Below are 27,047 nucleotides of genomic sequence, written 5' to 3'. Positions count from 1 at the left end.
GCATGGACCAAGGCACTCAAATTATTTTACTTTGCTGAATGAATCTAAGGATGTTTTTTTTCTGAGACTTTGGCCTTATATACAGTACAACCTCCTATTACTGGCCTATAGCTGAAAGCCGTTTATGATAAATGGATCACAAATGTACCAATATCCAGTTAAAATACCATACAAAATGAGCTGAATATGGACTTGAATACAATTACTTTTTTCCCTTCTTTTTTTTTACAGTAGGACTACAATCCAACACAAAAAGTCAACAATAACAAACATCAACTTCAAACAGTTAAAGAGTACAAAATGTCTTAAATATATTAAATGTTCTATTAGCATCAGCCTTGTGATTGAGAAAATGTTAGCAAGACTTGAACCATTTACTAATGTGTGTACAAAATTAATGAAGTTGCTGCTATGTGACGTTGGGTGTACCTACAGCCTCTATAATGCATTATTTGACTCAAATGGATATTATTATTTCACAGCTGAACTAATGACCAAGAATTAGAGAGTAAATGAGACTCCTAATCTAATAGCTGTGGGTTGTTGGATGGGAGAAGCAATCAGAAAGAAGCATGCACAAACATACAGGTCATCTCAGGAAATCCAGCATGTTATCCCAGTTACTGTTATGTTCTTGTCATATATAGACATATACAGACAGAACAATAGATTTATCAATGCATTTGAGTCAATAAGAGATTTTCATCTCATCTGTACATCAGGTGCAGGTCAGTGTCTCTTATCCAGTAGTTTCAGTCCAGTATATCCCAAGCAACAAGGAAGATGTAGAGCTGTAGCTATGTCAATGTTGTTTCTGTTTTGTTTTGATAGTGATAAGTCATTTCAGATTGATAAATATCACTTCTGTTGAACCACATACTTCCCTTCTTCTTCTTTAGTTGAACATCTAAAATGAGCTAGATATCATTGTTGTTGCCAAGCTTTGCTGTCACTTATCAGTCTTCTTACAGTCACCCAAACACAGCTTTACAGACGATCCTGTAAAGTTTCCATGTACATACAGACTCACACAGACAGATACTGTAGCCAGACACAAGCCTGAAGATAGCATAACTCTACTGTATTGAACCATTTTACTGAACATCATTAGAAAATGGAGAAAATAACTTAAACATACATATAATTATACTAACTCTACAAATGTTACAAACCTCAACAAATGTACATTTACCATATTTTCTCTAATAGTGGGCAGTATTCAATCAAAAAGCGGGGTCTCCATTAATGGCTGGGGATGTGGTCAACCCCAAATACAGGCCAGGAAAAAACAAGGGTGGATAAACTCCTGGTGCCTGTTTTATAATGTGCATGCCAGTTAAATAGTAGTTACCTGGATGTAACTCCAGTTCTATGAGCATGTGTGGAGCCCTCTAATGTAGGCTACATTCCCACCGCTTTAATTTAATAAATTCAACAATATACAGAAAGGGGAGGGGCATGGATGACACACGACATTGTTTAAATATGGAGATAATGGCGCATATTTTAATACGAGCATACATCCATGAGCATGCTACCCGCATCCTGCAGCTAAGTGGTACACTGCAAAAACGTTCTGGGTGGAACTCAAGTGCTAGTTAATTAATTACCGGTAATGCAGTAACAAAAATTTAACCAAGAAAAATGGAAGCAGATCAGAAAACAAGAGGGCCTTTTACTAAAATACGAGCAAATATACTTATCAAACAGAGGAAATTAGAAATAAAGGCCTCTCTCTTATATAATCCTGCTTCCAATAAAGGCCTGGTACCATCTGCAGTTGAGGTACATGAAGGCCCTGGCAACTATTAGAGAAAATACGGTATGTGAAAGGGAGGATGGAATAATAAAAATAAAGATCACCGTCATGGCTAGATCAACACTAGTGTGAGGTGGCGGGTGAGCCAGCTAGTTGCCGGTCAGAGTTCAGACATGGGCAGCTAGGAGGGAAGCATGGGCAGGAAATGAGTCGACGGGTGTCTTCGTCGAGCCTTGTGACCTCGCCGAGGTTTCCCCCGCCCGTTAAGAGAAACAAACATCTGCCTGCCGCCGTGCTTCCAGCGGAGGGAAGCATATGTGTTGTAGCCGTTCTCCTCAATGCGCTCTTTGAACTTGCAGCTCGGGTTGTACTTCACCTGTGAAGAGAGGGAGAAAGACACAGAGGTTATTATAGATGACTATAGCTTAATGGCTGACTGCTATTCCTGCTGTGCTACACTCAGCCAACCTCCAAGAAGTGCACAAAGGTTAATGTCTGTTATTGCAGTAAAAGATTTTCCAGGTGTTTGTAGTTGATAGGGCAAGTTTTTCCATTAGCCTACACAGTATTTAACTGGTTTGTCTTTAAAATACCAAACTGGAAGTGTTTAAACAAGAAGTAAAGGATTCGTTCACTCAAATCACAATAAACAAAGCATTTTCTCACTCGCCCTTCATCTGTTTGGGGTTTTGAGATATCCATCTCTAAAACGTAACCCGGTACAGTGGTGGTCAATAGGTTTTCATTTGTACGGCTCAAAACATTGATGAATGACAAGTGAAATCCCCCAACATCAATGCGTCTTTCCAGAAACAATGTTCTGGTTACTCGGGATAATCCACAGACCTCACAGTTAAGTTTTCGTTGGGACAGATCTCTGAAAACTGATAACTCACTGAAACCTATCACAATGAAGTCTGTGAAATATCCTGAGTAACTTGGCGGCTGTTATTGGAAAGACATGTTGCTGTAGAGTTTTTGAATGTCACTTCTTAATGAGTTGAGCAGCATCAACAAATTCCATCTTGAAATCTTTGGAACGTAAAATTAAAACTATCTGCATGACCGGGTGAGAAAATACATTTTTGTGATTTTGGTGAACTGACCCTTTAATGTTAAAACTGTGACATATATACAACTTTTTTTTAATCAACATTCACGTTAAAAAAAAAATCTTCTTTCTGGTCCAGCTTTTGATTCAAGTTACCATCTTTGTCTAAAGATGTACTGATCTGTGAAGGTGATCCAATAGTCAACACTCAGCAAAGCCACTTTTCCATGGGTGGATACCACTTCTTATCAGATAGTCAAAGAGTCTTGAAAGACACTGTAGTGACAAGAGATTCTGCTGCATTCCCTTTTCTAGATTATTATCTCATTGCCATAATGAGGCCCTTTCTGTGATAGCATCAGGACGATACAAGTCTAGCGTGATTCACCTGCCTTTTTGTTATTATGGGAGGATTCAGACTTTAGTAAAGGACTGCGTCTTTAGGTCTATATATGTCCTGTTTACCATGTAGCTTGTTGAAGTCACTTGTCTAATCACCGCTCGCTGACTGATTGCCTGTCCCTGATTTCTCCTTTTCCAAGATGTAAATTCATGAGCTAGACACCACACACCTCAGGTCTGATGTATGGCTACTTTTAACAAAGAAGGGTGAATACTTCTGAAAGCTTGCTGTGCAAAACAGCAATTGGCAGATGGCACGCAAAGACTTTTAAAGGAGCCCAGCTGGCTCTTTGTCATTGCTGGTTGGGTTTCTTTTCTCTGCTATCTATTTTGACAGTGGAACAAGCCAACTCAAGCTGCAGGTATCATCAACCATGGCCCAGGTGTACAGCCATGATTGATAGCAACACTCTGACCTTTCTCTGGACTTTCCAACAGAAGATTCCTGAGATTTCTCTTCACTTGAGCAGAATCAAACATGTTTGTGTAGGCACTCAATTGAGACCCCTATACATATATACCTCACCCCCACCCCCCTCCCTTTCCCAGCCCTCCATCTTGACCCCCAGAAACAATGTTGCCAGGTTGTATACGCACCGATCCAAAGAGCGTGCCTTTCTTGGACATAGCTAAGTACAGCCCAGTGCTGACAGATTTGATGGCAACAACTCCCACACTGACAGATCGGATTTCCATCAGGCCTGGAAAATAAAAGAGAGAACAAGAGTCTGGGTTAGAAACATCTAGCTTTGGGAGTTTCCCCATCAAAAGCCACTCTATCATTAGCGATTAGGATACCAGACAGCCATATGCTCTGGGGAGAGAGCCCAAGACAAGAGAAAATACACTCAAACACACACGCACGCATACACAGGACTGGCCTGAGAGAGCTCCCTTTGTGAGAAGACCAGCCAAGCTCAGAGAATTTAGAACAACAGGATAAGTTAGATCATATCAGAAAAGACAGGAAATTATTATTATTTTCTCATAAAAGCTTAATTGAACAACTTTACAAGTTTACAAGTCTCAGACCTCATCCTGAACTACATAATATTTCTAACACACATGTCTATAGCACACACACACACAGTGTCTGAGTCTGCACAGCATCAGTCCACCTCGCTGCTTGAATCTATAAAAGCCTCTTGATTCCAGATGTGACACTCCATCCTGATGATGCCCAGTGTTGTTTACTGTGGGACACAAAACCTGTGTCTGCTGGCCACTTAAGCAGCCTCTCTAACTCTCTTCACCCCATGAATAAGCTGGCAAGCTTGTGGGCTAATTGTTTCCTCTGGGCACTGATTGCAAACAAGTCCCATGTGGCTCACTCTTGATCTGGTTTTTGTCTGCATGCAAAAATAAAGGCACACACCCATTGTCATGGCTACAACAGGGAGATGTTTTGGAGATGACCTAAAGGCTTACCACAGGGTGCTGAATAGGAGCTAATTACTGGATAAGAAGCTCTCATACGGATGACTTTTTGCTTGCACCTTTAAAAGCACCCTGATGTGGCCTGCTATCTGATCAGAGCACGAAATCTTCTTTCTATGCCCCTGAAAACCAGGTTTATTCAGAAGAAAACATGTCATTTAGGCGCTGCTGGATATTTGTGAAAAAAGATTGTTGGCTTTGGACAGACGCTGTAAACACAGCACCAGATCAAGGTGCTGAGGGACAGGGTGACTGAGAGCTGGTAGGAAATGGAGTCATAAAAGCAGCAGTGGGCCACTGGCCACCCAACTGACCAACCCCCAGCTGCTTCAGTACAACCGCAAGTCCTGAACAGGGCAGCGACTGAGCTCCTGAACAGTCGCGCTGGTTAAAACCGTTCTGCAATGAAAAATAAATGTACACACTGGGGGTTTCACAGGTGCTACTCCCCCTGCACTGCCATTTTTTCCATTTATTTATTTGTGCTACTCCAGATTTTGTTTGAAAGGAGGGTGATGCTGAATTTGACGTAAAAGCTCGACTTAATGTGTTTGTGTTTGAAATAATGGGTTGTATTGATATATGAGATATATTATACAGGATTCAAAATGCTGTGACAACTTTCAAATAATGATCTGTGTTAGAGTTGCTTCTTGTCTAATATCGTACAGCTGACACTAACGATACATAATCTACTGGATGGCTGCTAATGCGATCAGACTACTGCTGCTGGTCTCTGAGAGCACATCTCAAGGACTCCAAAACTGAAAAACACACATATGCTGCTCCCATCACGCTTAACACTCAACTATCTCAAACTTTTTTTTTCAGCTTAGAACATCACTAGTCGTGCTTACCAAGTGAGATCATCTACTTTAGGACACAAAGAAGTACAAAGACTAAAAAGAAGGGGAAGGTAAACAAACACAAACTCCTGTTGAGTGTCTTTCTTCTCTGACAGGAACGTGTAAATGAAGCCCTCTCTCTGCTCACTTCAGCTGCAGGGAAGGAGGGAATGCCTCAGTCGAGTTCATCCAGGTATCAACCCAGCTGCACCCCCATCATTCCTCTGCTGCCTCTGATCCTCCGAGGAAACATTAACACTTTGATGGCAGCCTCCTCTTTTACGAGCTGTGTTTACAAACACCGGGTGTGCTATGGTGGCACCTGGAGCGTGCAAGGGACTCATAAGCAATTAGCTGAGGCCCGGCTGGTGATTGGAGCACTGCAAGGATTTATGGGGGATTAGTCCAGGCCAATGAAAACCGCTGGTGCCTGAAAGTGGTGCCAGCAGTATTTGCCATTATTTACTGCTTTGAGTTCCAGGCACAGTAGGTGTGTTGGAAGCATGTTTGTCACATCTAACACATTTCAAGGAGTTGGGTGTGAACAGTCACATTTCCTTTGCTTTAACATGTCAGGTTTAAAACCCAGACTTTAGTGCTAGAAAATAGACTAAAGGAGACCAAAATATGATGTTAGAGTCACAAAGGAACTTTATTTAAAAGCATGAGTACAAATTAAAAGGGGTTCTTCTGGGTCATAGCAGTTGCAACAGATTTTCAATTTTTATTTTCAACTAAACTCTTATTTCCTAGCACATTAAATTTTGTCCTTTATCTCTTCAGGCCTCATAGGTACCCTACATGTGATTTCATTCATACATGCTGGTGTAGCAGTCAGCAGATATAAAAGATCTGAGGACATGAAATGGGGATTTCACATTGTTTAGAGGAATCACTTGGGCTCTGGACGCTTGACCACACATCTATAAAGGCCAGTTAGATCCATATAACTCACAGTGCCCGCTTTGAAAAGTCACGCCATTGTGTTCAAAGCCTGAGAAATCAGAGTGAGGTATTTCAAGCTATTAGAAGGGTTTCCTAACTGCTCAAATCACTTTACTGGAAGGCTTTAGTTTAGCTTTCAGATGTACAAAAATGTACTGTAATATTGACACAGTTTTTTAAAAACATTTGAAACATTTATTATAAAGGTCTTTTAAAAGCTGTCCAGAATTTTTCAAAAAAAATCCTTAAACAATGGAAAATGTCAAAATTGGATACTCATGTCCCTTTAGCCCATGTAAGACCAAATAAAATGTAAGTCCTCTGAGTATGTGTCATCTAATCACAAACCTTGTTTTTTAACATATGCTTTGGTGTAAGTTGAGAAGAAATTTTATCTAAACAGACAGGCAAGAATATGTAGTTTGCTTCTTTCAAAATTCTTATATTAGTCTGTTAGCTAACTAGGTTTATAGAAAGTTAAATTATTTGAAAATTGTGAATAATTTTCATTCAAGAAATGTTTCAGATCTTTTGAACAATATCAAAATAAGAAAGAAGAAAGAGAAATAATGGAGACAAATTAACTCTTTGTTCTTGAGCTGCATTGGAAACTGAGGGTCACTTCTTCGCCGTGTTCTGCTGAGCAAGTATCAACTGATGGCCCTATTGAGCTCATGAAAAAGGTACTTTTGGCTTCCCACTTGCAATTGGCAAGATCTCTTAACCTTTGACATGTTTTGGCTGGGACTGTCAATAAGCTCAAGCTGCCATTACAAGCAAATCCTGCACTATACATGTCTAGTCAACTGTGGACTTGCCATTTATTTCTCCTCTATGGGATTTTTAAAAGCACAGAAAAAGTCTTTTACCCAGTCTTTTTTTTTTTTTTACTCTTTCTTTTCTTTCCGTGCCCCATTTTTTGGACGTTAGCCCATCGTCAGATCATTCAAGCCTTTTCTGACCTTGGAGAAAAAAAAGGCAGAAAGGAAAGAGAGAGACACTCTCACGGGGTTCCCTTTTGTCAGACTCATGGTATGGGGGAGGAGGAGGGAGCGGGTACAGGGTGAAGGTGCTGGTTTTAAGATGGGGGTTTCAGTGGTGGGGGCAGGTGCTTCCAATGGCTGCTCCCCCCCAATAAGTCTTTGTTACTCACCTGAGAGGTGAAGAGCTAGACAAGATCTTATTAATGACCGAGCCTTTTGAATAGGGCTCTGCAAAGTGTGGAAAAATGGTTCCTTCCATCACAAATTTAAAGCAGAAAAGAGTGAAAGACTGAGCAAAGAGAGAGTGAGAAAAAGAGATTTTTCTGCCCCTTTCCTCCTGTCTTCTTTTTGTTCCTTTCCCAGGTCTTTAATTTCTTGGGTTGCCCCCTTGAGCAGCCCTCCATGGCTCAGTGCTTGACCAGAGCAGAGCCTGGGAATCTTGGAGTTCCCGCTGTGCTCCTGCTCTTGATTGACATACCTTTTCAATTATTTCACAGTTTGCTTGCTTTTTAAACGAAGAGGGCCCTGTTGTTTTTTTCCTTCTGCCCTCCTTTTCAAAACACAAGCTTTTCATGTCGGGTCTGGGCTGCCGGGCCTAATGGCTGTGACCAGCACCTTTGATCTGCCATGACCCCCTCGAAGGGTCTGGTACTGGGCGAAGCAGCCGCCTGTGTGTATCAGCTCAGACAAAGGCTGCATCACTCACTATTGCTTTAAACACCTTGAGAGATTACCATGAGAACAGGCGCTGTACTGGAGGCCTTCACAGGTGGTGTGGTATGGAAACTTGCGCATTAACCCTTGAATGTACAGTAAAATACCAACCAATGATTAGCAAGGACTTGTTGAGAAGGACGTTTATTACAATTATATTCTAGTATATTTCAAACAACAAAAGACGTTACATTAAGCATTTCATGGGCTTTCAAATGCAACAAGTCAACATATCCCTTTGAATGTTGCTTGTACTGATGGAGCATTTACAAAATCTTTGAGGTCTAACACCTCTCTGTCTCTCTGCTGAAAACCTCCATCACATGTCCTCCATCTTTCCTTCCAAGTTACACTTCAGTATACCTCATATGAAGTCTTCTAACAGTGTCTGAAAACCCCTTTACTATGGTGGAATCAGTGTCACAATTTTTGTAGTTTTCTGAAGCAGATTATTCGACAAATATGGCCATTTTACAAGGCAATTAACCAGGGGTACAAATGAGTGAAAGTATGCAGGGTTTAAAATTCTCTGTTTTGCTACTTTTGTCACTTTTTGTATGTATAACTGAGTGTTACACCATGAATACTTTTGAGGAGAGACCATTCAAAGGTGTGCACTGTAATCACCATTGGTACAATTCATCATGTTGAGAATACAATCACACGCTCATGAAGAAGAGTTCTTTGAGAAAGATTGTGAAGGCAATGGGATGCAATGAGGAGAAGGCTATGATGGAAGGGTTTTCTCCCAATTTTGAGTGTGGCCCTTCATGAGAGATGTAATTCTGTTCTGTTATGACCTAGTGCCTTTTAAAGCATACTGAGGCCTTTAAGTGTACGACAGCCAACACAATTAACATGAATAGGACCACCTATAAAACACAGCAGAAATATCTGTTTGCATGTGATTTTTCTTTATATGCTGCCATTAAAAAAAGATTTGTTTCACATACAAGAGGGAAAGAGTTATTTGGGTCAGTTTTACCTGTAGCTTGAAAGGCAGCCAAAGAAACATGAGCAATGATTGCACACCGCCCTTCTATTTAAGCTATAAAACATAATCATGACATTGATTTGGGGCAGAGGCCATTGTTTATGCCCTGACAACATAATGTTTAGCCACAAAAAAAAAAAAAAAAATATATGATCATGACACTCAGCATGTGGTGTTGATCAAATCCAAGGCAAAGCGGTGTGTCAGCACACGAATCACTGCTTCTGTTGCAGTGGCTGAGGTCAGACCGAGCATTTAGATGATAAATGCTCTGTGCTCCTTCTTTTTCAAACATGCTCTGAAAGATATACTGCCACTGTGTGTTCCAGTGGCTTTAGACTGAGAATGAAACTCATGTGTTATATTTGAGCAAACTGCATGCCTATGTTACATTCCTAATTCTTTGTGTGAATGAAAGAAAAACACTCTATATTGATTGGTAGCTGACAGATGAAGGAATGTCTTGACAGGAGACTCATATACTGAGAGTCTGATATGTCTACTGTGTAGCACGTGATAGTGGGTCAGTGATGATCTCATTGCAGTAAGTGGGTGATATGAAAGCTGATCTGCAATTTTCTGTGAAATATGACAGTGCTGCTGAGACGGAAAGGGATCGTTTACAGGGAACGCTGTGCGCTGGTGTGCTTAAACAGTTTAAATATTATTGTGTATTCTTTTTCCTTTTAAATGAAATTTTAAATCATTTCAAGAAGCCTTTTTGTGTTTGTTGTGAAGGTAAACTCAGGCACTAATAGTGACAGTTGAGTGGCTCTGAATGTTTAAAGTTCACAAGTGTGATTGGGGCTAAGTATGGCATCACTAGAATCCAAAAATAACAGCATTTTTCTGTTTGCAGAGGGAATACAGACAGCCTTTTTGCATTATCCCTGTGCCCTCCTATCCATGTGGGTGAGCACATGACAGGGCAGATCAGGAAAGCACAGACAGGAACAGCACAAATCAGTCCTACACAGACTCTGGGTTGGCTGAATCCAGAGGATGGAGTGGTGTCACAACACACACACACACACACAGTTACACACAAATTGAGTGAAGCACAAGAGTAAAAACAGTCCTTATAAACCACAGACTGTAGTGGTTGACTGAGAATTTCTTTTGGTGGGGTATACTTTATTGACCAAACTTTTCACCTCTGGGACAAATCCACCAAGTGCACAAAGCCCTTGATTGGCAGATGATGTGGAATTCCACTAAAAGAGTCAGTAGAGTTGTTGGTAAAAACTGTGTATATTCTGATATGTGGTCTAATGCAAATCAATACACTATAACTGATCACTAACCGATGGGTATACTGGGAAAAACTAAGACTTTTTTTTTAAAACCCTGAATATTTCTTTAAAGAAGTTACGCATATTATATTTTCTTTTTTGCATACTAGTTGACTCCTGCACCTGTGTGCTACTTCTACCAGCATGCAGCGAGTGCACCAGGTTGTGTTTCGCCTCCTGCAGCCACACAAGTCATTGGTCTTTGAGATTTACTTGAGTTGGGTGCTCGCCAGGTTGTTGTAGTGTAATAGGAAATATTTTTCCACCTTTTGCTGCAGCTTGATTGATAATAAAGATTTGAACAATACCGTGCAGTTTTTATAAATCAAATTAAGTAAGACAACATATATTATAGTCTCACTATCAATGAAAACTACAGTGTTTGCAGAGACTCAAGATTATCTTCATCAAGATAAGAGATAAGGTATATCTTTATGCATCCTGGAGGACAATTTGATGATCAACAGAATGAACAGAAACATATCCAAGAAAAAAAGAGGTCATATCATTATTAACTCTGTTTGATCTTGAAGTACTGTAATTTACGGGCTTGTTGAACTTAAGTGAAAAACCACATACACACAACATAAATGATCAGCAAGAAACACAATAGAATACTAATCATCACTGCGTCAAATATGGCAGAAAATCATATGGCACTGCTCTTCAGGCTGAAACTTCCAAGTATGAAGCCCATTTGGCCACGCCCAAATGAGCGATGTCAGAGCAGGTGTTTTACATCTGCTTTTTAAAGGCAAAATACCTGCTATGAAATCACTGATTGGGGTGCCACAATGATTTTATGCCTGGTATAATTTGTTCTTAACACATACTAACATTATAAAATTAGGTCTTTAGATCATATTACTCTCTGTGCCCAGACTGGATGATACTAACATCACTGTACATCAAATGCAGTTGTACTGTACATTTTATTTCCTCACTATTTGAGGTTTACTGTACAACTCATTTTACAACATATTGCCATCATTTGACATTTCTTTCACGTTAATGGCCCTATTTTCTAACACTACCAATATTTATATTTTTGTCGACAACATAATTGCCACTACAAATATGCAATGCAATTAACCTTTTGCCCAGTTTTTGTTTGGGGGGAGGGGTTAAGGTCCACCAAACATATTGGTTGTGGTCAGAGGAAACTATATTTATTAAAGTTAAGGTAAAGTGACTTGGTTAAAGTGGGAGGATGGAAGTTGAGGGTGAAAAGTGGAGGGTTTGCTACACTTTCATTAATAAAAACAACATGGTTGAGTCACCGTCCACAATGTTTCATACACATAGTAATGACATGATGACATTTATTTTTGTTTGAATAAGTGTGATCAGGCACAATATGATGCAATGCCCTCATTGATTTAATGGACCAACCAGTGCTGGACAGCAATATAAAATTTACAGTCTCATTAACAAGGGGCTGTGACTGCCACTCTGAAAGTTCTACTGTTCCAGCAGACGATTCGTGCTTTGGTCTATGTGTGCGTGTGTCATGTGTATGTGTTGTGTGCAATGGTATGTGTCTGTGTGTGAGTGGCTCTTTGTTGCAGAGCAGAGCAGCTGTCGGTCTACAGGCAGCACCTCCCTCCTGTCCTTCATACTGTACCTGTCTTTCTCTCTTTCCTCCTGTCTCCCATCTGCCAGCCTGCTTGCTTTTCATTGCCCGTCTGTCCCTCACTCCATTATAGCTCTTTCCTATACTTGGTCTCTCTCTCTCTTTCTCTCTTTCTCTCTTAGTCTGGTTCTTTCCCTGCCTGGGTCACCCCCTCCTTTCCTTCCCTACCGGCCTGTCTGCCCTGGGTCTCCGGACATGCATCATACCTATTAACTCTCACAGGACTAGGATGATTTATTCACTTCTTACCAACAGCTATGAGATATGTCCGCCCTGAAAATACACACACAAGAACAAGGCTGGAAGGCTGACTTAGGCTGACACTGCCTGCACTTAGGTTTTTGTTCTTTTTTTGAGATAGAAGCAAGAAACAAGGTAAGAAGGTTAAGAAAAAATAAAGAAAAATCTCCAAGATACTAAGTAATTGAATGAACTGGCCAACCCTCACTCTGATCAGCCACCACATGTTAGTCAGAGCGACAAGTCCAAGAGCCAACATGTCGAGTAACCTGGCTCTGAGATCTGATTCTGTCCCTCAAATGAGCTCAGACTGTCTGGAAGTCTGAACAGTGTTTCTTTTGCCTAGTTTAGTTCTGAATTCCTGGACAGTCGACTCAACTGTTGTTTGCTTTGATCAAATAAAATTTTAAATGCACATAATTAAAGTAACAGAAAAGGAAATAAGAAACAGGATTATTCCTTCTTACACACTTGAACCTTCACAGATCTAAACATGCTGTCACTCTCTACACCACTCTGTACACACTGTGTGCATGTGTGCGGCCATTTGAATATGACTTTTTTGTGGATGTAGGGCACAGGAAGATTGGTCTGCATGTGTGCGTTGTGTCTGTGTGCATGTTTGTGAGGACTCTGCATGTGACCCACCCCGTTAAAAAAACAAGGACGATCGATAGAAAGGACAGGAAGAAAAGAGAGAAAAGACTGGCATAGGGCTGGTCTTCCCTACATATTGCTCGCCGTTCCCACATTCCATTAAAATCTCTAGAGGGATGAGAGTGCAGATGAGACTGATAAGATTATTTTCACCTGTCTTTTTAATCAGTCAGTGTCCACATCCAGGACCTTTTGTTCAGCAAATGTTTCTTGCTATTATTAATGAAACCAATAATAACATTTCCTTGGAGGTACTGTAGTGTACAAGGCATATGGTACAGTATACAGTAGTCTCAGGGATATCAGTCTCAACATCAATGATAAAGAACTATAGTACAAATTATGAAAGGAATCTGGAATCAGTTTCTCAAAGTTGTGTGCAGGCTGGTCTTCTGCCTGTCCCCCCTTCCTGCCAGACTGAGCCGCTGAGGGAGGTGTAAACCAGTAAATCTACTTCTCTACAAGCCCTGGCCTGGGTTTTTTGAGCCTGTGAACATGCCACATGGTGGTGATCTGCTGAAAGCTGACTCCCACACTCCGTCGGCCCCAACCCCGGCCGCAAGGGGTGACATTCTCTCACACACAATCCAGAGGCTGGTCCTCTTTCAGGACTCACACTCGGCCCTGTTACCCCCACCCTTTCATACAGTGCTGCTGGGAGAAGTACTCCAGGGATTAGCCCAGCCAGGTCTTTCAAAGGCCATTAGAGCAAATTACAGGTATCTTGTTACCAGAGCGCTGGGACAGGCCAGGTGAGGGGCGCAGAGGCCAGGCAGGAGAGCAGGGGTCAGCTTGGGACAAAAAGACAAGGCCACCCTGGGCCCCACTCTATCGCAGTGTCTCCCTGGCTCCACAAACTAGTAGGCCTGCATCTATGAATGGCTCACTTGATGGGACCTCAGAGACATTGTCTCACCACCGTAACTTTAGCCTTTTTTTCTTAGTACCCACCACCCCCCACCTCCATACCTCACTCTCCCCACTCTGCTTTTCTTGTCTTTCGATTGTGGGCATGACTTTGCCCAGATAAACGATTGCACAAAAGTACTACAAAACACAAGAAAAATTCAATAAAATGTGATGCAAGGCTCTAACTGCAATGCATCAGTTGATGCCCACCTCTAGACCTTGGTGTTGTGAGTAAAACCTAAATGTTCAATCATGTCACCACACAACATGCACCGCACAAAAAGCCCTGCCTCGGGCAAAAGATTTCATTTGAATTACATTAACCATTCCTTCTTCAAACCTAAATTTAAACTGTAATGGCAACCACACAACCATAATGTGTGTTCTGTCAATGTATATCAGCGTGCTTAAGGCATCATAAGACTGATGCTGTTGATAAAGTTTTGGAGATGGCCACAGGGAGTTCCGCATCCTGCCATTTTCTCGAGACTACACACAAACACACAAACACACTCACTTGCGCACACATGCCTCTTGGCCACTTGTGGCGGCCACACTCACAGAAATACGCACACACATGCCTTACTCTATCCCAACTGGTGGATGACAATCTAGTGGAGGAGTTGCGGAAGTGTTTCATTAGCCAATTACCGCTGGTAGATAAAGCCTGCGTTCCCACAGTCCACAAGGCCGGGGGTCAAATGTGACCAATTACTCTCCATCCCCTCACAGGACAGATTAGTCTGTCTGATTTATCCCCAGACAGACTGGCCCAATACTCAAGAATCACCATCCACATCTGGAGATATCTGTGTGGGGAGGCAGTTGTGTGTGTGATTGAACAAAAACACTCCTTTTACACTCAATGAAATTTGTCGAAAGAAAAGGGTTTAGTGAAAGACAATGACAAAGCTCTTAAAAAGTCTCAGTTTGACTCACACTGCTAGGAGGTCAAAGGTGAGGCAAGCAATGAAATCTCTTCTACCACACACATACAGTCCCCATCAAACAGTAATTAGTGTCCCTGCATGTCCTGTCAGCATGCACTCCATGGTATACAAGCACTGAGCACTAACTTCCTTGGGCACACTAAGCTGTGATTGTATGTAATGGAACATCAATCAGTTCATTAGGAACCTCCAGGATGCTGAATCAGAGGGCAAAGACCCTCCGCTGATCAAACCCCAAATTTACGAGCATGGTGGGGGAAAGCCAGCCTGAAAAGGTAACACTAGAGGACAACCTGAGGGGGTGGGTGAGTGGTGGTTTGGAGGGCCGGTGTAGTGAGGCTGAGGGATAGCAGAGGTGAAAAAGGTTAACGAAGCCCACGGTGTGCGCCCTGCATGGTTGTCTGTGCCTGTGTGGTACTCAGGGGCCGCAATCTTACCAACAAGAGGCCTTTTCTTTAATCAAGGAGGGAAAACGGGAGGGCAAACTGCCTCCAAATCATGCATCACATCTATAACAAGCGAACGGCAAGCTATCAAAGGCTTCACAGATAGTTACGAGCAGATCTGCCCGCCGAGAGCTTTGTGACTCACGGCTTCTGCAGTTTCCTGCACTTTGGTACCCAGGGAGGGTGGGCCGGGATGGTGGGATCCACATTAGACTGAGGTCATTCCCCTTTGCCACTAAATTGCAGTAAGCTGGTGTGTTGCATCTGTGGCTGGTTTGGTTGGGTGTCCTGACCAGACTCAGCCACTCGGAGTGGAAACATAATCAGGAGAAAACAAAGGCCTTGGTTAAATTTTCCTATGTTCATCTTCACTGGGATTTCAGTAGAAAACTCGTCACCCAGTTATGAGGAGCAGCCACATCAGAACCAAACCAGCATTCTCTGTCTGTTTTAACTACAGTGAATCTACACTGGCCAGTACTCCAAAAGACTAGTTAGCTGTAGGGGCTATTAATGCCACCTCATGCCTCCAAAATTAAGTTGTAGGTAAGCTGGCGGTACAGTTAGCTAGCTGAATTTGTCTAAATATTTGCTCATGCAGCATTTGTGTCATAATGGAGCTATCAAAATTACAAGTTTCCAGCTTGTAAAGAGCGTTCATGTCAACATTCAAGTTGAAATTACTACTGGTAAATTTGGATTTTTCTGTAAACACCAATATATCCAACTTGGCATTAATACAGAGGAGCCTGAAAACCACGCAAACATGGACGCCTCACGTCAGTCAAATTCCCTTGTTAAAGTAAATTAAAGCCAAATAACATGGACATAGTGCCATATTGTCAATGCACGTTACTTTTTAACACTCACACGACCAACTATGTGATCATGAAACTGGCTTGAGTTGTTGGATGAAGTCAGCCGTCATAAAGGTACGAATCTTTCCCATCTCTATCATCCATCCCATCAGCTTTGCCTCCTCGTGTGACTGGTATGCGGTGTGTTAAGGTGTAATTATATGTTTTCTTGTTGTTCCCAGGACTTTGTCAATCGTGTTGGCTCCTTTATCTTTTGTGGATGTTAAGAGTTGTTTTTTACTTCTTGTTTCATATTCAACAGCAGATCCGATTCAGTTTGGAGAGTACTGCCAACTATAAGTGTCTGCATGTGTGGCTCAGGTGTGCAGCAAGGTTCCAGTGAATGAGCACCAGGACACAGAATATTCTCTGTGGCCTGAACTTGCCCCATATTTACATTATTAAAATGAGATGGGCATACAGGGAGGTGACAGAAGGCACAAGAGTGAAATCAGGGCTCTGTCAGAGCTGTCACTTGCTCCACTGGCCAAAGGGCCCTGACCTCAATCCTATCCACTGCAGGGGAGGAGAGGGGGAAATGGAGACAGCAGGAGAGGGAGAGAGATGGTGATAGGTAGAAAGTGGTGGACAGACAAAAAGAAGGAGACAAGGAGATGATAGTGAACGATGTGAGTATATAAACATATATGTAGAAGGTTAAACAGTGGGTTTACATCAAAGCAGCCTCTGCCTGTAAAGACAGAAAGAGGTGAAATATTTTGCAGACTTTAAGCAGCAGAGGTGTCAGTCCACTTTTATTATGACAACCTAGATTTTTTCGTCCTGAGTCATCCAAAATTAGATGTGTAGAGACAATGTCATGCATGAACCTTATGATTTATGTCCACTTTCTCATTGTCTGAGAAACAAAATTAGCACAAGAGTAAAAAGTGGTGTATGGTGTGTACTGTACTGCCTCAACTATATCACTGCAATGTTTTGTGCCACCCTCTGTGTTCTAATGAGGAGCATGGCCTTCCAGACGAGGAAAACACCCGTGTGCACAAGTCAGCACGCATGCAAACACACACACACATGCATCTGAATTGAGTGCAAGGTAAGGTCTGGTTCATATTAGCCATTAGGGAAAGGAAACGCACATCTTTTTCAGTTTAGGGTCCACTTCATGCTCCTGCAATGGCACAAGTATAAACACAGGCACATGCATTCTAAATGTACACACACATTCAAAGAGCTCTGACACGATACTCACATCCTGCTCGCATTCGTTTAGTGAAATAGCCGTAGAGATAAAAAGCAGGTATGGGTGGATGTGTGTAATGCAGTTCAGAGAAGAAGCTGAATGGTCTCAACCTGTCGGTATGCACGGACCTGCACTGGAGTCGCTGTTTTTAGCCACCCACATTTGCATTAATTATCCTACTTCTACTTTCAGGAAACGCATTTGCTAAGCGGTTATTCAGTCCAGATAATGACTTCTCTGCTTCACTCTTCAAGGCACAAGAACTGCAGCGTGGGGGTTGTTAACCTAGCAGGACAAAAAGCTTTCAGATTGTTTGCTTTTATTCAAATTTCATCAAAATCCAATACAAATCTAAATATAACTCTTGTTTGAGTTCTGTTAACTAAATTTCATTTAAATAATCCAGTCTAAGGTTCAATCTGAGATAGCTGTACCCTGTTTTCCCTTAATAGTTAGTCCATATGGTCTGCATTTTTAAGTTGCCACCCATGTACTAGATTGTGCACGGTCCATATTCAAATGTGAACTCTGAACTCTGCTAGTATATGGACTACAACTGGAATGCAGATCATGTGAGAACTCCAATCCCAGATTGGGAATTTAAGGTTTGAATTTAAGAGCTTGTTATATCTACAAGTTATAAATTGTAACATTGTCAACTACTATATGATTATGATTGACATTTTAAACTGCAGTTTCTCAGCGCTGTATTCTACTTCCAGCTGTATGTGTATATATGTGTGTCACTCATTACTTAAACTCACTACCACTATCATGGGCTCATACTGTCTGGTAAACCTTTTAGCCACGCTAGCGGCACTGCTCAACGGGACAGCAATGTTGGTCCATCGCACCACCACTGTGGTCAAGGCTGAAATACCTCGACAACTGTTGAATGGATTGCCATGAAATTTTGTGCAGACATTCATGGTCCCCAGAGGATGAATGCTAATGATTTGGATGATTCCCCCAATAATTCTTCTAGCACCACCATGATGTTGACATTTGTGGTTCCGAGTGAACAACTGTTGTATGCATCAACATGCAATTTAGTGCAGACATTTATGGACTTTATGGCTAACTTTGGCGATTCTCTGACTTTTCATCTAGCGCCATCATCAGGTTGAAATTTCAATTTGTCCAACATTTATTTAACAGTTTGCTTTTCTTTATAATGAGCATTACAGCCTCACATAGCTGCTAACGTGGCTCTAGAGACTTCTTTGAAATCACTCTGCATAATCTCAACTCACAGAAATAAGAGCACAGAAATACATGATGCAATATCTGCTTGATAAGAAATGCTTGATTATTTCAAGATTTCCGGTGCGTATTTACCGCACAGATCAGTGTGATCAGTTAATTATAGTAAATATCTAATTTCCAGAAATTAGTGATGCAGCACCATTTCTCTACAGAGATGTCATGATTTAACAGATTTCCAGGCTATTGCACTTAGATTTTTATGACTTGATTGCCTGACAGCAAGTCAATAATTAGCAACACAGACTGACTGACGGGCATATTGTAGTTGCTCTGTTTATGCATGTGTGTGTGTGTGTGTGTGTGTGTGTGTGTATGTGTGTGTGAGCTGTTTGTGGCAGAGAGAGAGAGAGAGAGATTAAAGTCTATTGAAAGTCTACAGAGCTTCCTGCGACTTACAGTTACACAGGAAAGAGGTCAGGGAGTCCCAGATATACCTGAGCGTCACCAGTGAGAAAGACTGACACGCCTGATTTTACTGCCTCTTATTAGTTCCTTTATGATCTGGAGCAAATCATACAGGGGGGGATATCTGTCTTTAGGGCAACAGGTGCATTACATTCCTGCTATTATTGCTTCCCAGTCCCAGGCTCCTTGTGATTTTAGGTTAAATTTGTAAACCTTTAAACTCCTGTAGCCAGTCAGCCGTAGCTGTATTTAGGGATGCCAAGTTGTTTCTTTTTTCCCCCGTCTACAGCAGGGGTTCTCTTTCAGCTTCTTTATTCCTGGGCCAGTGGTTAAATGCCTTCCAAGACATGATGTCTGGCTCAGTTTGAGCCGGGAGGTGAGAGGCTTTATTGGAAGGGTCAAAACAAAACCATTAATCTGTCTTGGTCTATCTAAGGTTGAGGCAAGACCTGTCACCCCTGACTCAATGGGCTGATTGCGTCAGTGTGTGTATGTGTGTGTATGTGTGTGTGTGTGTGTGTGTGTGTGTGTATGGTCCGAGATGTGAGCTGCTCCTTGGTGAGTATTTCCTTTGGCAAATGATTTCAAATGTGGTGCTGCATGAGTAAGACTAGCTGGCCGACTGTTCCCAGATGATCTAATTAATACTTATTTTACACCTTTCACAAAAAAAGCACACTTAGTAATAACAGCACTAATGTCCTCTTATTAAGGAAAAGGCCAAACTCTTCATTCCCGTTTTAAAAGTGTACTGCTTGGCTGAGGCCATGTGCAATATTGCATTGCCATACTGTAATTAATTGTAGCTCGTTACAATGGTGTATAAAGCACCTAAATCATTCGGGGAGTAGCTTTTGGACAGCGACAGATAGTCTGCTCATGGGAAAATGATGGAATATAGATGCAAGTATAATGGTTATTTTTTCTGGCTCAAAGAATATTTTAAGTGTCCGACCCCAGTCCTGCTGTATTACACTCTTAAATCGTTTTATGATGTTCACACTATTTCTTCCTGCAAGAATTTAGAAACTGATATATTTAAACATTGTATTCAGTGTCTGTCTTGCTTTTTTGTTTTTTTTTTACAAGCTTTTCAGATCATCTGTGCAAATCAATTGCTTTAAGGTCCAAGTAGCTGGTTCCTGGCACTGTGAAGTCCTCTCTTTTGTGTTCCCTTCACACCCACAGGATGTCCAGAGCTGTGGGATGTTATAAAGGAATTGGCTGCTGGAGCCAAAGTCAGACTCTATAAACCTGCTGATGAACCCAGTAAATCCCAGAGAGGAGCCGGAGCCAGACTGGTAAAGGTTGTTAGCTACTAATTGCTACATTTCTAGAGCCCATTCATGATATCAAACCTTGGTGGCAGAAACCAGGGATGCTCGGCTAATTAGAGTGACACTGACACTCTTGTCCTGCAATGTTCCCAGGACAGTGTCGGTGTGTGTGTGCGCGCTTCTGTGAAGGGTTTAAGATGCATGTTCAACATGCATACGTGCACCTGTGATGTTTTATTTAGCTTTTGACCTCTCCATACCAAGAACAGCTGGCAAAGGGTCGATTTTCATTTGTCTCCCACAGGCTAAGGCCACTGTCCTCTACTGGGGGGATAATAAATGCACGATTCGTGGGATTTTACCCTCCTGCTGGCATCCAAAATGTCCACGAATGCCCTCTCAGTTGAGACGACCCGGAGGAAACCTTACATAATGCCTAATGAGCAACGGGAAACGCTCCAGCACTCCTCCAGCCTTTAATTTCCACCTCAATACTGAGCAGAGCACGCCCCAGCCCTTCTCCTAGCCTCATTAACATGTGTATTCTCCCAATTCAAAACACCAAAGCACTTCCTTCGGCCAGGTGCTTCCCTCTTTAGCCCCTCCAGCTCTGGTGCTGTTGATCCAGTCACACATCCCTGTCTGAGCTCTACCAGAATTAATGGTGAGTCATGATGAGGATGTAGAAAGGCCAGGACAGAATAAACTTTCTTACACCTTTGAAATGGCAGACAGCGCAGAACAGACATTTTGTAATGTCTGCCGTTTTGGCATGTGAATGCCATTGTCCCCAAATTGGAGCCTATAGATTTAACATGAGCTGATGATGGAGAATAGTTATGTTTTTGCAGGGTCTGACCTTATGTTAATGTTTTTTTAAAAAGTCCATGTGGAAAGCTCCACAAATATATTTACAAATAGAAATATACACTCATTTGCCAGTTTATTACAGTAGGTACATCTGGATAAACGAATGCCGTATAATACAACAGCCCTGCAATAAATCCTACCTTCATAAAGGTTATAATGTTCAGGTTTTATTTGATCTGTGTTGATTTATTTTATGGTCATTTTGGAGGCAGTAGTTTATGGTGCTGTTGAAGAAAATAATGTCCTCTACACATGTCTTCTTTTTTAGTACAGTATGATGGCCAGTATTTAAAGGAATAGTTTGACATTTTTGGAAATACACATATTCGCTTTATTTATCTGTTTGTCGAATATGAATAGCAGTTGGTTAGCTTAGCATTGAGGCTGTCATTCAAAAAAAATAAAAAATCTGCCTGCCTCCATCTCTAAAGCACATTTGTTGGAGTCTCCACTCGCTGTCTGCCAACAAAAGACTTCATGAAGTCACTGCACCCAGCCAAGAAACAGTCCCACGCAACCCTACGTAAAACCCCAAATTGTCCATTTTATACTTCCGTTTTTATACGGATTAAACAAACAAGATATAATGTGTTATTTGGTGAACTTTAGAGGTGTTATTAGGTGGATTTTGTTACTTTGAGAGCCAGGCTTTCTGTTTCCAGGCTTTATGCTAAGCTAAGCTAACCCTGACATGAAAGTGAACATCGATCTTCTCATCTAACTATCAGCAAGGAGTGGATGAGTGTATTCCACAAAATGTCAAACTATTCTTTTAACAAGAGCCTTTGTGAGTATGTTATTTTATGAGACTGACTCTTCATAAGTGGGAAATAATGATACTTTCCTTATTATTAAAAAAAATTAGAGTGAGTTATACTGGACTGATATATTGATCAATATTACATAGTACATATAAGTACACCCTAACACATATGTTAGTCACAAAAAACTAATTGAAAGGATCCTCATCAAAAATCTTTTTATTAAAAAAATAACTATCAGCCAAAATGTAAATAACTGATTTATATTTTTATATATTTATATTTATATATATTACTATATTATTATATATTTTACTCTTACACTTAGAGACCAAGTTCTATATTTAGATGCAAGAATGGTGAGTTCTGGTATTCACATAAAATAGTAAAACAACAACAAAATAACCATTCCCGTATCTGTAAAGTTACAAGTCAACCAATTAACCCACAACGAAACAGGAACAGGATATTACACTAAAATTTACCAATTTTTTTTCTTCACAAAAAATTCACACAGTCCTCACTATCAACTTAATTTTTCTACTTATTTTCATCCCCGCCAGTTCTGTCAAACTGGTCAAACCTTTTAGGCGGATAGAGTCATCTGTCTGCAGCATTTGTCGTGTCTTTTCCAATTTTCAAATTCTCCCTGGTGAGTGACAGTTTCCCCTGTCTAAAACAAGTTTGAATAATTTCCACAACATATTTCAGTGGGGTGGAAGATTTTCTTCCCATGGGCCCCATCCAACTCAAATACTCATGAACTCGGAAAACTCTCACATCAAACAGCGAGATGTTGCACACCAAGGGAAATTTGGTAAACACAACACACCCTGGCTGTGAGAGTTTCACGGCTGTAGAGGCAGAATGGAGTCTGGCCGCAGTGACTTCTGCGATTATAGCGGTGTGGTGAGGTGACCTTATTTCCTAAGGGTGAATGGGCTGTCACTACCTGGAGGCTGCACAAGTGTTTGATGCCTTCAGCCACACACACCCAAAATTTAACAGTCCATCCTTTAAAATGAGCTGAAAAAAATAAAATATATGCAGTGCAGCGTGCCAACTAAAAGACCTAAGAATTTGTAAAACGAAATAGAAAGAGGGGAATAAGTAGGCTTGTAATTAAAGCCGTAAAATTGCAATTACCCTACATGTGTTAACTGAATTTGACTTAAGTGACTGTATATGAAGTATTTTTTTCTGTACTCTTCTCTATTCCACTCTACTGTGCCACTCAGCCTTATGATTTGCCGTTGCAATTGATCATGAAACAGTTGCTGGGTGTGCCCACACAGCTGTTGTGCTGTAGCACTGTCTAATTAGCAGGCTATGACCGATGACCCAGGACAGGATATGATGCGTACCTGCCTCTGGAGCTTTTGTAAACACTTGAGTGTGTTTTTCCCCTCAATCATTTTCTGCTTTACCATAAGTCAAAAGAAAAACATATCGAGGCCCTCCTCTTCAGTCCCTCAAAGTTATGTACTTTGTCTCTTCTTATAGCTATTTCAGTGAGCTATTTTTAGTAACCTCTATAATCAAGTGGTTTGTAATTATCAGTGGATCTATATTTAGAGCCTGTTGTGTCACAGACTGTACTCAAATTATAATCTGGCCATTAATCTTGTCTGATTTTTATCTCTCTGGTTTGATTAACAAATGCTTTAAAGGGTCGATAAGCTTGATTCTGATAAACTTCAGGAACAGATACCTGAAACCTTAGTGTTTGTGTGTTTGTTTGAGTATATTTGTACATGTGTGCACAGACAAGGCGGGACAATTTTTCTCTGAATACTTTGGAGATGTTACTGTTACACGTTGAGCCTCTCCTGTCTCTTGCTGATGAAAGTTTAGCATCTCACAATCAAAAAAGAGACTCAATATCTTATCTGTCCTAAAGTAACATTTGGAAAGGACATTTTAATGACTTCTGTGAAATATTGTTGCAGGTCATACTAATAGCTAATTCCTAGTAATCTAACACTCAAGACCAATTAACAAAAATTCACTCACTCACTTACTCACTCACTGTTTTGCACTTTTCTCTACCGTCAAACCTGTCTACCATCCCTCTAAGTCAGTTTTTCTCCTTCTCGCCTCTCCCCTCAGCTGTTCCATGCCACTGTTCCACTGGGATTGATACAATATTTTCCAACGTCAATTAGCAGAGAGAGCCTGTTGACTAATTCCGACTGTTTTTGCACCTGAGAGGGAGTTGGGAGTTGGGGTTGGAAAAACTGAGTGGGGTGGAGGTGAGGGCTGGGGCTGGGTGTAGCAGGCAGAGCTGTCAGGGCAATATAGCTGCGTCGACAAGAGTGTAAGGGCAACACAGAGGACAGAGGAGGGGTCGGCCAGACTGCTGGGCATTCAGGCTTAAGGACAGTCCTGACCTGAGCTGCAGTAGGTTAAACTGTGCTGGGTAGCGCTTCATCTTGCACAAGCAAGAAAGAAAAACAGTGCTGTGTCTCTGACATTGTGTCTGTATTTGTGTGAACAAGCATTCAAGCATGTGCACACAATACTTTAATATACTTCCGTTTTAGGTTTTACACAAAGGAGACCTCTTAAAAGTATCAATAGAATCCTTAAAAGAGATTTGTCCTCTTTTCTGTGTGGGAGTAATGTTGATTTTGCGGTCTAGTATCTGTGTCACTGCTCTTGTCATTAAATATGTACAACTTCCTGCTAGTCCACCCACTCTCATTTATTGCGTGGCCACCATATCAGTATCAAGAAATTCTCTGGGTCAGGAGGCTTTAAGTCTGATTGAAAAGTCTTTTTATGTGATGGTAGTAATGGTAGCATCACACAGAAACAGAGTGAGACCTCAAAATGGCCTTAAACTAGATCTGTCCCATTGTGAGGCGCTACCACAGACTGACCACAAGGTCCATTTTGTTCAATTTAAGGCAAAGCCTACATGACCACTGGCTTGGCACTGTGCTCAGCTCAGGGTGCAGGTACACATCCTCACTCTGTGTGAGCACAGAGAGAATCGTTCTTTCCACCAAAGGAAATGAGAGGATGATGGCTGAAGTGTATGAGGACATTACATGTAAGAGGACTGCGCTTTTTCATAGAGAGCCATTGCAAGCACCTAAGCATTAATGACATGACCATGGCAAGAAAAGGCATGAATTTCACAATCCTCAGGCATAACATTTGCTTTTCTCCAAAGACTCTGGACACTTATTTCAATTTAAATCCCCTCATGTTGCCAAATTGGTATTGCTACGACTCTCATAATATGACTTCTGAAGTGTCAAATTCAAGCAGAGCTTGGGAGTAATATTTTATTATGGTAGCTGACATATATTACCTCTAATATGAAAGAATAATGTCCCAACTTGGATAAGCTCACGGGTCCAAATTTAACACCGTAATAATTCATCACAACTTGAATTTCTACCAGTGTGTGTGGTTTTAAATGATTCTGCCAGGTGACTAATCCCGACAGGTTAACAAATGTCACCCAGTCTGCAACTTGGAACTTATTGAAACAGTGGCAAGAGACTGACTGGCCTGTTCGCTGGATGCAGCAGCTGCTCCCGCCCCCAGTAGCTGTGTGGAAAAACTCTGACTCACCCACTTGTATAAAAAGTCATTAACGACCAAATACATAAATATTACCGTCAAAGGCATAAACGTCTCTAAGGGCCATCCAGTCAGTCAGTCAGTCAGTGACTAATGGAGAGGGAGGTCAGCTCATGACCACAGTCGGCTCATCTGACCTGGTCAAACATCTGAAAGACACCCATTGATGGACACGCTGAAGAGGCACGGCTGCTCTATGAGACACCTCTTCTCAGGTGTCCCTAAACCACAGATTGGACTACAGGTTTACCAACAGAATAACCTATCTGGACCTGCACTGCTGCATACTGAACACAGTGATCACGTTGGGAAGTGTCTGAGCAGGTGCTGAAAGGCATGGTGTGGTGCCAGGAAGAGAAATACAGATAGGAGACTCTGTGCACAATTTCCGGAAAAATGTGATGGCAAATTGCTTGGCAGAGAAAGCCCAAATGCCTCTGCAGATTGAAGTTACTACCTATGCACACATGCCTGCACACACAGAGAGAACCAGCTCTTTTCTCAGGAGCTTAAATTTCAAATTTATGTCTCTTTAGTTATTACTGATCAAACTGTGATGAGTACACGTGAATCTGTGTTTGTATTTGTCAGAAGAATGCGTTTCTGTGTACATCTGCTACTTACAACTGATGCACTTTCATCACGGTTTTGACAAGTTAATCCCCAGCGACCCTGAAGAGTTTTTTTTTTTTTTCCAAGCCCAACTTGCATTGCCAACTGATGCTCAATGTCTTTCCACAAGTCAGCTTTCTTGTAAACTCAGTGCCGGCTGTCCCACGAGGAGCTTAAATCCACACTAGGGTATTCCCTTCTTACCTAGCAACGCATCTCTCATGCTCTAAACACAACACAAATAGCTCAGCAGTGACATAGCTGCAGGATATTCAGATGAGCTGCTATAACTATAAAAAAGAACAGATAAGAAAGTCCAACCATAAAAATAAAAGTGAGAACGTCACAGGGCATCTGGTCTGCTCCCTGTCTGCTCTCTGACACTTAACACACTTTTGAGATACAGAACATAGATGCACTCTGGCTGTGCCAGCTACTTACTGTCTGCGTAGTTTTTCCGCCGAGTGCCATCCACCTTGCCTGTTTTGTCAATGCAGAGGAAGAACTTGTTGGCAGAGTAAAGCCGCCGTAGTCGGACGTCACCCTCTAGGTGATTGTAACTGCGAGTGTGCCTTTCCAATGTCCATGAACAGTTGATGCCACTCGCCAGCACCTGAAGGGGTTCATGCCCTAACCCAGGAGGACAGGCCCCTGTGGCAGTGCCAGCGGTGACCAGGAGCAGGGTGAAGCATGCCAGGCAAAGGGAGGCTGCACTGGGCAGGGAGAGAACTCGCCCAGCGGAGGCTGCAGTGGTGGTGGTGCCAAGAGCAGGTTCAGGATAGAGATGAGCTACGGACGGCGTCCATCTGCACATGGTGGGTCAGACTCCCAAGGTGCACCTTCTGCAAGCTGTAGGCATGCTGGTGATCGGGGAGATGTCCCAGTGGAGGGATGACAAGAGGGTGGGAGTCCTGATGAGAGAACGAAGGGAAATGGCACTCACA

General features: G+C 41.8%; 1 protein-coding gene across 1 annotated transcript; it reads right to left on the bottom strand.

Annotated features, from left to right (window-relative positions):
- Positions 1-15: 15 nt before the first annotated feature.
- fgf22 (fibroblast growth factor 22) lies at positions 16-26,923 on the bottom strand. The gene is made up of 3 exons (XM_042417015.1): positions 26,545-26,923; positions 3,810-3,913; positions 16-2,135 (listed from the first exon to the last, which is right to left on the bottom strand). The coding sequence occupies exons 1-3, from the start codon at positions 26,915-26,917 to the stop codon at positions 1,941-1,943; spliced, it is 672 nt and encodes a 223-aa protein (XP_042272949.1). The 5' UTR covers positions 26,918-26,923; the 3' UTR covers positions 16-1,940.
- Between the last annotated feature and the right edge of the window lie 124 nt (positions 26,924-27,047).

This window comes from Thunnus maccoyii, chromosome 7 (assembly GCF_910596095.1).
Source record: "Thunnus maccoyii chromosome 7, fThuMac1.1, whole genome shotgun sequence".
NCBI classification, from domain to species: Eukaryota; Metazoa; Chordata; class Actinopteri; order Scombriformes; family Scombridae; genus Thunnus; species Thunnus maccoyii.
The sequence above is the reverse complement of the archived record's forward strand: the minus strand, read 5'-3'. Positions and strand labels throughout refer to the sequence as shown.